The sequence below is a fragment of the Gossypium arboreum genome, chromosome 6 (assembly GCF_025698485.1).
Source record: "Gossypium arboreum isolate Shixiya-1 chromosome 6, ASM2569848v2, whole genome shotgun sequence".
Taxonomy (NCBI): Eukaryota; Viridiplantae; Streptophyta; class Magnoliopsida; order Malvales; family Malvaceae; genus Gossypium; species Gossypium arboreum.
Window position 1 is genome coordinate 126,408,214 of NC_069075.1, and position 14,593 is coordinate 126,422,806.

The window sequence follows — 14,593 nt, forward strand, 5'->3', positions numbered from 1 at the left end:
TCGACCAAATATAAAATAAGAGAGAAATATGATTATTTAAAAGTCTACAAGAGAAAATAAAACAACATTCCACGTACCGAAGAGAGAGAAAATCTCACCCCAGACTGCTATTTCAGGGTTTAAGATTTCACTGGGTAACAAAGATGAGCAAATAAACAAGCTACAGAACCATGTATATTAATGTCCTCTTTCGAAATTAATGCGAGATCTATTAGATCCCCCTTCATAGCCATCTCGCATGGACGAACCTGCACTTGCTTTCATTGTCCCTCCACTACCCACTTTGTCCATGGCTTTCTTGCCCTTCTTGACCTCTGTCAAGAACTGGTCAAGACCGAATGGATCAGCTTCTTCAACTTCCTTTTCAAACTCAACTGGCCTGTCTCTTGGACCACTCTTCTCAGAAGTACCAGCAAACGCCTTGTCAGGTTTAAACCTCTCAGTTTTCATTATTTTCTCTAACTGCTCATCAGCACCACCGTACATTTCCGAATCCACGTCTTTCTTTGGCCTGTAGAGTGTCGAGAGAGTAGGTTGCGCTGTGAATAGACCCTTGTCGTAGATGTTGTATTGATCATCAGTTGCAAATCCAGAATCCATTCCTTTCTCCTGGTTAAATAACCTTTGATCATACATTACTTCCCCACCTCTTCCAGCACCAGTAGAAGCCATACCAAGAGCAACTTTTTCACTAATATCTCTATCTCTATCTCTTGTAATCTTACTCTTTTTACCCATGGCAGCATCTTTGGCCTCCAACCTTCTCTCTCTCTCCCTTTCTCTACGACGCTCTTCACGTATCTTCGCCCTCTGCAACCGCTCCTCCCTTTCTTCCTTCGATTCCTTTGGCATATCCCTTTCTCTTTCCCTCGCAGGCTCATAATCCACTCTCGTATCAGTATCCATCACACTTCTATCAGATGACATTGGAACAGCAGTAGATGGTGCCACCGTCCCAGTTCTCTCAGAACGGGCTTTAGCAGCTAAAGCTCGCAACTCCTGCTCCTTCCTTTCCTTCTCCTTCATCATCATCTCTTTCTGCACCTTTGATCTCATTGCCACAGCTTCTCTAGCCTTCTGCTCTGCAACATACAAAGCCTCAGACAGCTTTGCAAAGTTATCGTTAATCTGAACCTCCTGTAAACCTCTTCCATCAGCAGCAAGTCGCTTATCCAGCGGAATAGTATACCCTTTTGGATTCTTCCAGTTTGAAATACAAGGTGGAATTTTCCAGTCCTGCTGATCCTTCACAGTAACAGGACGTGGAGGGGAATGCATCACTGGCACTGGTGGAGATCCCGAAGCCTTAGGTACCCTCTTATGCTTAAACTTGGGAGGCTCAAGAGGATCAACAGGCATCTCTACCATTCTAATTATCCTCTCCTTAGCACCTGAATTAAACGCAGCCGATTGCTGTGAAGGCTTATACTTAATATACTTTGAATCCGAAGACTGTTTCGGAACATTCTTAGGCTGTGCAGCGCTCAATCTCACATTAACTATCTTCTCTAAAGCCGCCTTAGTTTCTTGCATAGTTTCCTCGATCTCTTTTTGCATCTCCTCCTCTTCTTCCCCCTCATCATCACCCTCTTCCTCATTCCTCAAAATCTTAGGAATTAAATCCTTATGCTGCGAATAAACAATCTTCTTGGCATTCTCATTCTGCTTAACTATTGCATCATAAGCCAAATTCCCACGAGCATCAACAGTCACCGGAAGAATCTTCGATCCAGGTTTTGCCCCTTTAACCCTTCCCATATCAAGCGGGTATTGAGCAATATGTATTTCAGGGAAAGCTCCTCCATCTCCAAAGTCTTCAACTTTCCTAGGAACAAATCCGGCGCGCTTCAAGTAAGGCGGTACTGGCTTCGCCGTTACGACAGTGGATTTCTCTTCCTCCGACGTACTAAACCGTTGTTTAAACCAAGGATCATTCGCGTGATCATAATAGGTCGACGTTGAGTTTTTCGCATCTGGTAAAAGATCCTTCAAAGCCGCCATGGCGTATCCAAATCTACAAGATTTCTGCCTAACAAATAATAAGCAAAATAAAAATCCTAACATTTATTAAATAAAGGATTTAGAAAGCGAATAACATAAAAAAGAAAACGCTTCGAACGCAAAATCAGAAAGCCCTAATTTAAACAAAAAGAGGATAAATACCTTGAAAAGCTCTCGAACCGATCGGGTTAATGATTTGATAGAAATCGAACTGAGCAGCAGCTAGCTATGTCGATAGTCGGCTGTCGAAAGGGCAATTCGGGTAGGGTTAAGATTAGAGGGTCAGGCTCGCAAATATAAGGAAATAAAAAATATCGTATGAGATAAATTTAGATTAGAACATTTAGTAGTTAGCATTTGATTGAATCGAATTAAGATTTTGAAGTTAATTGAATTTTAAATTTTATTTTATTATTTTAATTTTATTTAAAATTTTTCGAATCGAGATAAGTGAGATAGAATTTAAATCGAATTTAATATATTTATTCGAGTTAAATTTAAAAAATAAATTTAAAGTTATTTATTTTATGTAATTTTTCAAATTATTTAAAATCGAATAGATTTTTATTTTTAATTATTTTATGATCATCTATTTTCTGGTTAATTGGCAGATTCGATTTTTGTTTTTGGTAATTAGTAAAATCAATTGGGGTTGTTGTAATTTGTAAACACAAACACTTTAAAGCTGGTGAAAATTAGCTGGAATAAAAATTAATTAACTAAGTTTAAAAAATTCTTATAAATTAATAAACCTCTAGGAAACAGTAATATCCTTATGAATTAATAATTTCTTAACTTAAATATTGTAAAACTCTAACGAGAAAATCATAAGAGTTTTAAGAAATAAAGCTTCAATCAAGCTGTAAAAATTGATGTGGGGTATTTTTACTTTTTTAGATAACACTTAATAACACATTACAACAGTTTTTTTTTCAATAGATTCATCAAGTAAACCCAGATAAAAAAAATCATACGGGTCTGGGTTTTTATTATGAAAAACCATTGAATCAAAACACAGTCTTCAAGATTTTGTTTTCCCTTTCTAAATGGTAAATCCCCACAAGTTCAGTTTCTTTTTCCCTAAATGAATTGTAACCTTCTCCACAACAGCAAACAGGTAAGTGGAGAAGGAACATAGAGCGAGCCGGAAATCATTCAATAATTCAAAAATGTTTCAAGACAAACCTTCTTAAAGATGCAAAAACTTCAAGTTTAAAATGGAAAAGAACAAAGTGCCTCGATCAGAAGGAACAGCAACTCGATTTGGAGTTTGAAGGTTTGAATGAACTAGAAGGAGAAGGAATGAGGGTTTATTTTAGGGTTTTTTTTTTTTGAGAAAAATAGATTTTAGGGTTTGATTTTATTAGAAATGGAGACTTGAGTCTGGAGAGAATAAGAAAATTAATTTGGGGTTTAGACTTTGGAAGATGGAATTGGCTGGAGCTCGAGGGTTTGATTTGGGGGGAGGAATTGGGTTTTGGGAAATTATTTCTTTGGGCAGACGAGCCTGGGGTTGGGGAAATGGGATAAAACAGAATGTGGGCTTGAGAAAATTGGGTTAAGTAATTAAGTAAAAGCCTAAAATTTAAAAAAATTAAAAAATATAGTTTATATTAGGTTTATTTGAATTATTCAAGTTATTTAAATTCAAGAATTCAACTCGATTCAAATTCGAAATTTGAAAATAAATTTGAGTTGATTCGATTAACTCGATTCGAATAATTCAAAATTTAATTTTTTTTTCAAATTTTTCGAATCAAATTGAATTTTATTCACCCCTAAGAACGTTGCGTTTTTAAGGCAGGCAGGTCCGCTTTTGTTACTCAAATGACCCATTTGAGAATCAATATTTTAATAGGCTCCAAATTTTTTCCATTTATTATGTATTATTTATGAATACATCATTATTTTTAAATATTAATTATAAGTATTGTATATTTTTAAGGAAAATTTATTAATAAATATTAATAACTTCATTTAAATATAATTAAATATTAATTATAATTATTATTTTTCTCGCGTTTTGAATTTTAAATTTAGTGTTTAGGTAAAAATAAAATTAATAATTTTAAACTCATACAATGCATGGAAGTAGATTTATTGGCGACTGTCTACACCCCTGTTAATTTGCCATCTATCATTCTATTAACTATGCCATCAGAACAGATATATAATTTTTGTGCGAAAACCTTGAATATGTGTGTGAGAAGATATGATTTGCTTTTTTTTTTTAAAGCTTTAAAGCAAATGTTATGTATTTTTCAAATCCGCAAAAGAATTGAATATATTAGTTATTTCTTATTTTCTAAAAAATACAAAATTTTCTCATTCTAGTCTCTGATTGTGACAGTAAATATCATGCATGGCTATTTAAGGGTTTTGTTTTTAAATTTTGTATTTAATTAATTGTATTTTAAATGGAGAAAGAATGGGAATTTTTAAGGTTGTACATAAATGTATTTCATTTTATAATTGTTTAAATCTCCCAATTTCCTACTTTCTTACCATTGAATTTAGTTATCCAACTGAATTCTATTTATATATGTTTGTGCAATTTTAGCATTTGTATAGATATAATTATAATTTTTTTATTTTTTATTTAAATCCTATTAATATAATAGATTCTATTATTTAAAAATACTTTCAATATAATTAGGATCTTAAATTCTAAATTTTATTTTGAATTTTGAATTTCACCCTTGATTATGCATAAAAAAATAAATTAAAAGAAAATTTTACATTAAAAAAGATAGATAAAACCAACAATTCTCTTTATGTAACGTGTGTTTGAATGCGTTGAAACGCATTATTCTTCTATTTAAAAATTAAGGAGAGACTATGTGTAATTTTAGGTATTGTATCAAAAATGTTGAAAGTCCTTTTCAGCTTTGTAGCCTCCCACAAGTTTTGAGGGTTTTTTCTGGTTGGTCTTCAAACATCTAGCAGCCAAAAAAAAAAAAAAGTCTGCCATTAAAAAGATAGTCTGCCTTGAAGATGGAGTTGAACAACCCAAACTTGAAGATTTTTGAGACATTGATGCAAATGGGTTCTATTGGATTACAATATAAGTTATAATTGTATTATTTCTTTCATTTGATTTAAATAATTTATGGCCTCGCCCAATTTTTGAGTATGGATAAATTAGAAGATGGCAGCCCGTGGGGCTCATACGGCCATGTGACTAAGTCACGTGGAATGGTCTAACTTGTGTGGCTCATGTAACTCACTCCGGTTTTTCGATTTTTTGCTCGTTTATCATCTCTTTTGTTCTCAAAATGCTCTCTTAAGTATAGAAACATGAATTTAAAGGATTAGGAGTATAAAATTCACCATTAACATCAAATAATCACCCAAAAATGCTTTAAGAATGAGACTAAAGCATGTTACTTTTAGCACCTATCAGAAGAAAAGGTCAATTTTAAAAAATATTTAGGAATTTAGGCCCTTTTTTTTCTCATATTCAGTTGACATATCGAAAAACATGTTCTACAAAATGCATTTTCTTTACTAATTTAACACGTCATCTCCTTTGATCAAATGATTAAATCTTAGTATGTTGTTCTTGAGTCTTGAGTTTGATTCCTCTCTTATTCACATTTGTACTTTTTATTTTATGTTGTTTTAAACTTTTTTTAAATTTTAATTAATATTTTTATTAATAAATATATTGTTTTGAAGTTTTTTATATAAATAAAATAATAAATATGTAATTATATAATACAAATGTAATTTGAATATATCATTAAATGTGAGTAGAAGAAGAATCGAACTTGAAATTCAAGGATAAAACCACTATCATTTAACCATCTAACAAAAAAGCTAATGTTTTAAGTTATTAAAGTAAATGCGTTTTCCAACATGTCAACTGAAAATGCTTCTTACAGAAAGCGTTTTCTGTTTCTCTCCCTAAAATTGATTTATTTCCTTAAATATGGGCAAAAGCGGCCTAAATCTCCAAATATTTTTTTTAAAATTGGCCTTTTCTTCTAATTTATCCTTTGGGTATTAGGTGTAACATCTGCATTATGCCTCGGAGTTAGGTATAGTGCTATGACAGGTTAGGAAATATTAGAGAATTTTTGAAATGAGTAATGTTGGAAAATATGGATATCACATATATAATAAGGGTAATTACATGTTATTATTTACTATCATGATAAGTTAGGCCCAAATTAAAAGTGATCTAATTTGGTTAAAGTTTTATTGGGCTTTAATTATTAAATAAAGTATGGGTCAAATATATGTAGATACTCTTGTAATTGAATTCTAATCAAATTCTAATTAATGATAGGCTAATTAGGAATTAGAACTAATATGCCAAGATTATAAATATTAGGGTTATGGTCCCTAAATTACACACAAAATAGATCCTAGTTTATTTATTTATTATTGATTATTTGACATGATAGATCTTAGTTTATTAAGTTTTATTTTAGATTTATTTTACAAATATAACAAGTGATATCGAGCCTCGTCATGTTAAATTATTGAGAAAGAATTGGTTCTCTATTAATTTGGATTGGTTCGATTTTCAAATTTTATAGGTCTAATATTTCAATTATATACTATGTTCATAATAAAATTTTTGGGTTTTGATTTTTATTAATTGGATTTTTAAAGTTTTATTAACGTAAAAGATGATGCGATGCGATTGAATTCTATGAGCATTAATGGTTGAGGTAATTTACAATAAAATTCATATATTGTTAGTTTAGTTTTTCGTTTGGTACTATAACAATTCAGTTTAGGTCGATTTTTTTTTCTTTGAAAAGTCGAAACAAATTTCTGTTTACATGGGTTATCAATTAAGCACACGAGTTTCCTTTTTTTTTTTTTTTGCGGTTTTTTATTTGATTAAACTATATATATTATTTTGGAATACATTCAATATATGTGATTTGTATTGGCATAGATTCAGTTGAACTTTCAGTTGATAATTGGATAAATACATGCTGTCAAGATATATGCATCTATAATATCAGTCTACTATTTTTTTTTAAGATATCTCAGATATATAGTTTTGATTAAAATCTTAAGTATATATTTTGGGGTTCACTTATGTTTCGATTTCTATTTGATTATTTAGTAATTTAAAGGCGTTGGTTTGAGAAAGTTTTTAGTAATTCATGTGATTATACACATTATTTTAGTTTGACTATATCTGCTTCTAAAATACTCGTGCATAGAAAGAATTTTTCAAAAGGTATATGTGCAAGTATTTGTTGAATTAGTTTTACGGATTAATTATTGGAGTTATTTTTTTTATGGTTATATATTTAATTTTATTGGCGCTTTAGTGTAAGATAAATTAATCTTTAATCTTTAATGTTTTGCATCATAGTTGCTGTTGAAATTTACCAATTGCGCCGCTTATTTTGATTCCTATTCTTAGTGCATAATTACTTATTTTAAAGTTATTAATATTAGTCGATGAATTTCAATTATCTATGCTGCCAAGTCGACACATACATATTTAAATATTTTGGTTTTAAGTTTAGTTCTATAATTTTAGATTTTGACATCTTATGATTCCAAATATTTAGTTAAATTATGATGATATGGTTTATTGTATGAATTGTGGGATATGCCAACTATTATGATTATGTTTTTTTGAGATTTATTGGCTTGAAAATATTTTTCAAGTATTCGTGTGAATATCTGTTTAATTATAAATACAACTTTGGATTTACATGGTAAATTCAGGGTAAGTTTTTCTATTTGATTATGAATACATGTATATGCGTGAATTGCTTTGGTGTTTTTATCCATGCCAAAATTATGAATACATGTGCTTATTAATTATTTGGCCTTTAACCACTATATTATTTCTGTTTGGTTTTGAAATATATAGTTTTGGAAAAAAAAAAGAAATAGTCAAAAATTAAGGTTTTTGGTTTCTTATTGCATTATTAAGACAACCTTATTTTGGGTTATTTCGGAGTCTATAAAGCAATAAAAATAGTTTTAACATTTGACTATTGAGTAAATTTTAAATTTGAATATTGGTATGTTTATATATATTTTAAAATAACTTAATTGAAGCAAAAAGTCACCAAATTGATTTTTTTTGTATAAATTATTTTGTTTTAAAACATAAAAAGTTGCGTGCATGTAACTTAAATTATGTTAATATTGATTAGCCCAAATGAAAGTTAATAATATTACATGTGCAACTATTGTAATAAACATGTGACAATTATTCGATTTTACATATGATCAATAAATTGGCCCTAATGAAGATTTATGGTTCGACATGTTCTTATTGTCAATGTTTGATTATTACACTAATATATTACTTACAAGTTAATATTTTGTCTAAAGATGAAATATTAATGGAGTGTCTGATATGATGAGGTTTACCTTTATTCAAATTATTTTGGTTTAAATTTGAAGTCTTATGGTTTATGATTTATTCAATTATTATTATATTTGTGAACATCATTGTATGTTGTTTTGGGATAAATATATACATATATATACTATTATCTTTTAATTTGATTGAAAGATGAAATTAAAAGAAATATTTTGAAACAAATAAATTTAGATTTCGACTTTAGGTTTTAATTAAGGATGTCTAATATTTTAAATAGATTAGTTAAAACAAAATGTTGCCAAAGTGACCTCTTTTGCATAGATTATTTATTTAAAATATCAAGATGATTATATGTTTTTGTGATTCATGCGTTTATTAATTGAACCAAAGGTAAGTTAATATTTGGCAGAATTTCAACGACATCTGTGGTGATAAATGTGTGACAATTTTAAGGTACTTTATGTGAGCAATATGTTACTCCAAAGATTAATTCATTGTTTGACAAAATTTATTGTCAATGTTTGATTGCTACAACAAGAGTGCCGCTTAATGTTAATATATATTACTATCCAAAGACTTGATATTAATGTTGTGTTTGGTATCTTGAGATGAGATTAGCCATTATCTTAAATTTACTGTTTACTTATGAATATTGATGTGAGCTTATTTTTATTTATTTTTTGTTCTATATTCAGCTAATTTATCTTCTACTTCCACAATATCTGTCAATATAAATTCTATACCCATGCTTAATGGGACTAATTTCAATGAATGGAAAAGGCACTTACTTATAGTGTTTGGTTGTATGAACATAGACATTGCACTAAGGGGAGAACAACTCCCACCTCTCACTGTGGAAAACACCCCTTATGTTAAAAGGAATTTTGAGAGGTGGGATTGTTCAAATTACATGAGCCTAATGATCATGAAGTACAACATTTCAGAAGCCTTTAGGGGCAAAGAATTTAGAAATATTACTCAAGCCAAAGTTTCCTTGACGAAATTGAGAAACGTTTTGCTAAAAACGATAATGTTGAAATGACATCAGTTCTGACTTTTTTGATGTCTATAAAGTATAAGGGTCAAGGAAATTCTGAGCAATCTAAGGGCTATGAGTTTTATGATCCCACAATTAGGAATATTTTTAAGATGAGAATTACAACACTCTTTTAGAATGTTGAGTTTGGAGGGAGAAATAAGGTTAGAGACATTGCTTTTAAGGATGAATTGAATTCTAACTCAGCTTCTATTATCACTTTTGACAATGTTTAGGTTCTCATACCTATCATTGATTAAGAAGTGAATCCAAAGCCTCAATAAGACAATGTTGAACAACTCTCTATTCAAGATAAGGTAATTGTTCCAGAAGAACAAACTCAACAACTTCAAGAATGAATGTCATTAAAAAGGTCCACTAGAGAAAGGGTTATAATGGCTTTAGTGGAATATTTTGACCTTAAGCTACATCAAATGAATATTAAGTTAATGATTTCTCAATGGTAACATTGATCATACATTTATAATGTGCAATTAGAAAACTTTGTGTCTGATGATGTAAAGGTAATGATTTGAAAATTAAATAGCTTCATCTATGGGCTTAAGCAGACTTTTCATTAGTAATATTACAAATTTTATCAAATGATTATCTTATTCGATTTAGAGATGAATTTTGTTAATAATCGTATATACCATAAGTTTAGTGGGAGTAAGGTTCTATATTTGGTTTTATATATTAATGACATACTGCTTGTCAATAATAAGTATAGCCTCAATCAATACCTTAAGAATGATTTTGAGATTATAAAAATGCATAAGATTTTTTACATTTTAGCAGTGGAAAGTCTAATGTACATTCAGGTTTGTATACATTGGAATATTGTGTACATTATTGGGATGTTAGACAGCTATTTTAAGCAACCCTGGTTTAGACCATTGGATAGCATCCAAAAGGGTTATAAGGTATTTTTAAAGAATAAAAGATTACATGCTCAGATATCGGAGATCTAATCAGTTAGAGATCATCAGGTATACAGAAATCCGATTTTGATGGAATATTGATACAATATTTTGTCACTAAAGTGCAAATTGTGAAAACAAATTACAGTATTTTATTCCAATAGCAATAGAAGTATATCAAAGTCAAAACACATAGACTTTAAGTTACTGATTGTTAAAGTAAAAGTTTAGAGTGGCTAGGTGCCTATAAAGCATATTAGGACAAACTCCATGATTGTGGATCTGCTTATTTAGGAACTACACCTAAGGTTTTATAAGAGCATACTGCTCATATGGATGTAATGTCATTTAAAAGATATTTGGTTTTAGTGTGAGTCTGTATTTTTAAATACTTTTATGTTATAAACATATTTTCAGTTATTTCAATTTAAAGATATTAAGTTTATTTTCCGCAGAAATAAAGTTTATTTCGTTTATTCATGTAACACCTTGAAAATTTCTACAGTAAGATATTATCCTTAATATAGTAAAATAAGGAAATAAAGTGACAAGAAGAGGAAAATTGAGTTATGTCACTGGGAAATATATTATGACATATTGATTCAAGAAAGGACTAAATTGTAAAAGTGAGAAAAGTTTAGTGGCCCAAGAGTAAATACTCAAAATTGAGGGATTAAAGTGTAAATATGAAAAAGTTGAAGGATTAATAGTACAAATATTTTAAGGGTGGAATGATATAGAAACCAAGGAAAATTGATGAATTAGGACCAAATTGAATAGGTGAAGAATTATGAGGGACTAAATTATAATTTTACCAAATTAAGTGATGACTCAAGAATGAAATTTTAAAAAATCACAAAGGGCAAAATGGTCAATTGGAAGAAAGAGAAATCTAGAAAGTAATGATGATGTTGGTGATATTTTATATTTATTTAATTAGATAATTATTATTTATTTAATATTTTAATAAGATATTTTATTATTTTATTTAGTCTACATATATGTGTGTGTGTGTGTGTGAAAAAACACACACACACCATCCATCATTGTCCATGCATCCCACGTTAGAAATAAAAGAAGAGAAGAAAGAAAATTTTCATTCTTTACAATTTAGTCATTCCACAAAAAATTTACCATTTTTACCTAGAAATCAAAAGAATTTTCATGGTTACCAAGAGAGAAAAATAATAAGGAGACTATGGGAAGCTAGAATATCAAGTTAGATTCAAGAAATAGAAGCTGGAGGAGAGAGAAAATCAAGTTAAAGATTGGAAACAATAAGATAAGGTAAGAACATCAAGATTTCCATGTATTTTTAAGTTTGATATTATTGAAAAAGCATAGACATGATGTGAATTGATAAACCATAATATATACATATTTTTACCCCATGCTTGGCATATTTATGGATGATTTTTCCTTGGTTTCATTGAATTCGATGCTCCTAATCCTTTAAATTCATGTTTTATACTTAGGTGAGCATAGGAAGGCAAAAAGAGCAAGAAACGAGCCAAAAACGGACCAAATGGGCCTAATTCAGTGTTTCACACGGCCTAAGCACTTCCACACGGGTAAACCAACACGCCCGTGTGAGGCACATGGGCAGGCCACACGCCCGTGTGTCATGGCCGTGTCGACTAGAAACCAACTCAGAATTACACACGGTTTGAGCACTTTTACACGAGCGTGGCACACAGCCGTGTCCCTGTTAAACCTAAGTATAATTCTATTCGAAAAAGGCTAATTTTGGGCTATTTTGGGCATTCCAAAGTCTATTTAAACACCATAGAAAAGCATCAAAAGGGGGACGGAGAGTAAAAGGCAGAAAATACTCAAGGACAGCCATCAGAATTAGCTCAGAAGCAGGATCTACATCAAGACTGAAGATTTCCATTCAATTTCTTGAGAAGTTCTTTGGGTTTCTTTATGTTTTGTTGTTTTCCAAATTTTGAGATGTTTTCCATTATTATGAACTAAACTCCCTAAATACCTAAGGGAGATGAAACCTAAGACGGATCTTATTACTATTTGAATTATATGATAAATATTTGTTCTTATTCTTAATTGTGAGTTTTAATCCTTGCTTTAATTTTCCTAGATATTAATTCAGGTTTTTGATGTGCTTATTCAGTGGAGCAAAAGTCCCTGTTTAAGAGTAGATCATTCATAATTAAGCAGATTTGCATGCAATCCTATAGATAAGATGACATAAATCTGCCGAATTAGAGTCAAATCTAATAAGGGAGTCTATAGATCGAGTAATGCGACAATAGGGGTTTTAATTAGAAAGAGATTTCAATTAATCAACCTAGAGTCAGTTGTTTTTAGTCTCGAGAGGGATATTAACATAAGTTAGGGATTTCTATGGATTAATTCAAGTGAATAAATCGTCTAATTCAAAAGTAATAAGTGAAGTCTAGGTGAATTCTTCCTTGGGTATTGTCTTCTTCATCGTTTTTCCAATAGTATTTTCCAACTTTTATCTCTGTCGTGTTCTTAGTTAATTAGATAGTTAATCTTAGTTCAAAAAAATTCCTTTAATTCTTAGGCTAGATAATAAAAAGATAGAAATTACTAGTACTCTTATTCCTTGTGGATACGATATTTCTGGTCTCACCATAACTATACTACTGTTCGATAGGTGCGCTTACCTTAGTCGAATTTTTAGTTAGTTTAGTGACCATCAAGTTTTTGGCGCCGTTGCCGAGGACTAAGATATTAGGAACATTTGATTTTTATTACTTTAGTCATTTTTACTTTTATTGCAATTTACTTTTTGTTTTTAGTTTAATTCTTCTTAGCTAATTTTTCTTTTTGCTTTTGGCAGGTGTCTCTAGTGTATGACTAGGAGGAACTTATCAGGACCTTTGCTTTTTGACAGTGAGATCGAGAGCACAGCTAGCAGAAACAAAAGAGAAATAAGGCGAAACCTACAATACATAGAGGAAGAGCGAAAGAACGATATCCAGACTACAACCGAGAAGATGACTAATAATCAGAATAATTCGCTACCTCCTGTGGTGGTTGCAAATCCAGTAAATCAAAATCCTGCTCCTAGTACTATGAATGATTATGCTAAACCTACTTTAACAGGAACTGAATCGAGTATAGTTAGACCTACTGTTGCTGCAAATAATTTTGAACTGAAACCTAATACGATTCAAATGATACAACAGTTTGTTCAGTTTGATGGTTTGCAGGTCGACAACCCAAACACTCATTTGCCAAATTTTCTAGAATTCTGCTAAACCTTTAAAATCAATGGCATTTATGACTATGCCATTCGCCTTCGGTTGTTTCCCTTTTCATTAAGGAATAAGGCTAAACAGTGGTTAAACTTGTTACCACGAGAGTCAATCACCACCTGGGAACAAATGACCGAAAATTTTTTACTTGAATATTTTCTGCCGGCTGAAACAGCTAAATTGAGGAACGATATCTCTTCTTTTGTGTAGATGGATCTAGAAACTCTCTATGATGCATGGGAGAGATACAAGGAATTATTGAGAAAGTGCCCTCACCATGGGTTACCTTTATGGCTACAGGTTTAAACTTTTCACAACGGTTTGAACCTCTCAACTAGGCAAATGATCGATGCAGCCGCTGGCGGTACCCTAAATACAAAATACCTGAGGAGGCTTATGAGTTCATTGAAGAGATGTTATTGAATAATTATCAGTGGTAAGTTATGAGGACAAAGCCATAAAAAATAGCCAGTGTTTTTAATGTCGATGCGGTCACCATGTTATCAAACCAGGTAGAACTGTTGAATAAAAAGATTGATAGCTTATATGGTTCTATGCAGGTACATCTAGTGATGCAGTGCGATATTAATGGATGAGGGATAAACAATTCAGAACGCCTACAACCCTAGCTCAGAGAACGAACACGTCAACTATATGGGTAACAATTCTAGACCTTAGAATAATCCATATAGTAATACTTACAATGCAGGTTGGAGGAACCATCCCAATTTCTCTTAGGGAGGTTAAGGAAATTGAAGACCATAACCCCCTCCAGGTTTTCAACCACCTTACCAGTAAGAGAAGAAGTTAAACCTTGAAGAAATACTGACGAAGTTTATTTTGGTGCCTGAAACTCGCTTTCAGAACACTGAAACAGCACTTAAAAATCAACAAGCGTCGATTCAAGGAATTGAGAATCAAATAGGCCAGTTGGAAAAGATGATTTTCGAACGACCACAAGGTAGCTTGCCTAGTGACACTGAAACTAGCCTAGTGACACTGAAACTAACCCAATGGAGCAGCTTCATGCGATTACTGTTTGAAATGAAGAAGGGTTAGCTGAATTTGAAGTTGAACC

At 31.2% G+C, this 14,593-nt stretch overlaps 1 protein-coding gene and 1 non-coding gene across 3 annotated transcripts; both read right to left on the reverse strand.

The window, feature by feature from the left end:
* Positions 1-2,355, reverse strand: LOC108486576 (SNW/SKI-interacting protein A-like). 2 transcript variants are annotated; one of them, XM_053029682.1, is made up of 2 exons: positions 2,164-2,355; positions 1-2,025 (listed from the first exon to the last, which is right to left on the reverse strand). In XM_053029682.1, exon 2 carries the CDS (start codon positions 1,999-2,001, stop codon positions 178-180), a length of 1,824 nt encoding a protein of 607 aa, XP_052885642.1. In that variant the 5' UTR covers positions 2,002-2,025; positions 2,164-2,355; the 3' UTR covers positions 1-177. The 2 variants fall into 2 exon arrangements, with proteins under 2 accessions (XP_052885642.1, XP_052885641.1); XM_053029681.1 differs by having other exon boundaries at positions 1-2,029; positions 2,164-2,344.
* Positions 2,356-13,692: 11,337 nt separating this feature from the next.
* Positions 13,693-13,799, reverse strand: LOC128294285 (small nucleolar RNA R71). Its single transcript, XR_008284599.1, has one exon. It is a non-coding gene; the product is annotated as a small nucleolar RNA R71 (small nucleolar RNA).
* Positions 13,800-14,593: the final 794 nt, after the last annotated feature.

Excerpts from the sequence above, each read along its gene's own strand:
- LOC108486576 (XM_053029682.1), bottom strand. The coding sequence starts at position 2,001 with ATGGCGGCTTTGAAGGATCTTTTACCAGATGCGAAAAACTCAACGTCG.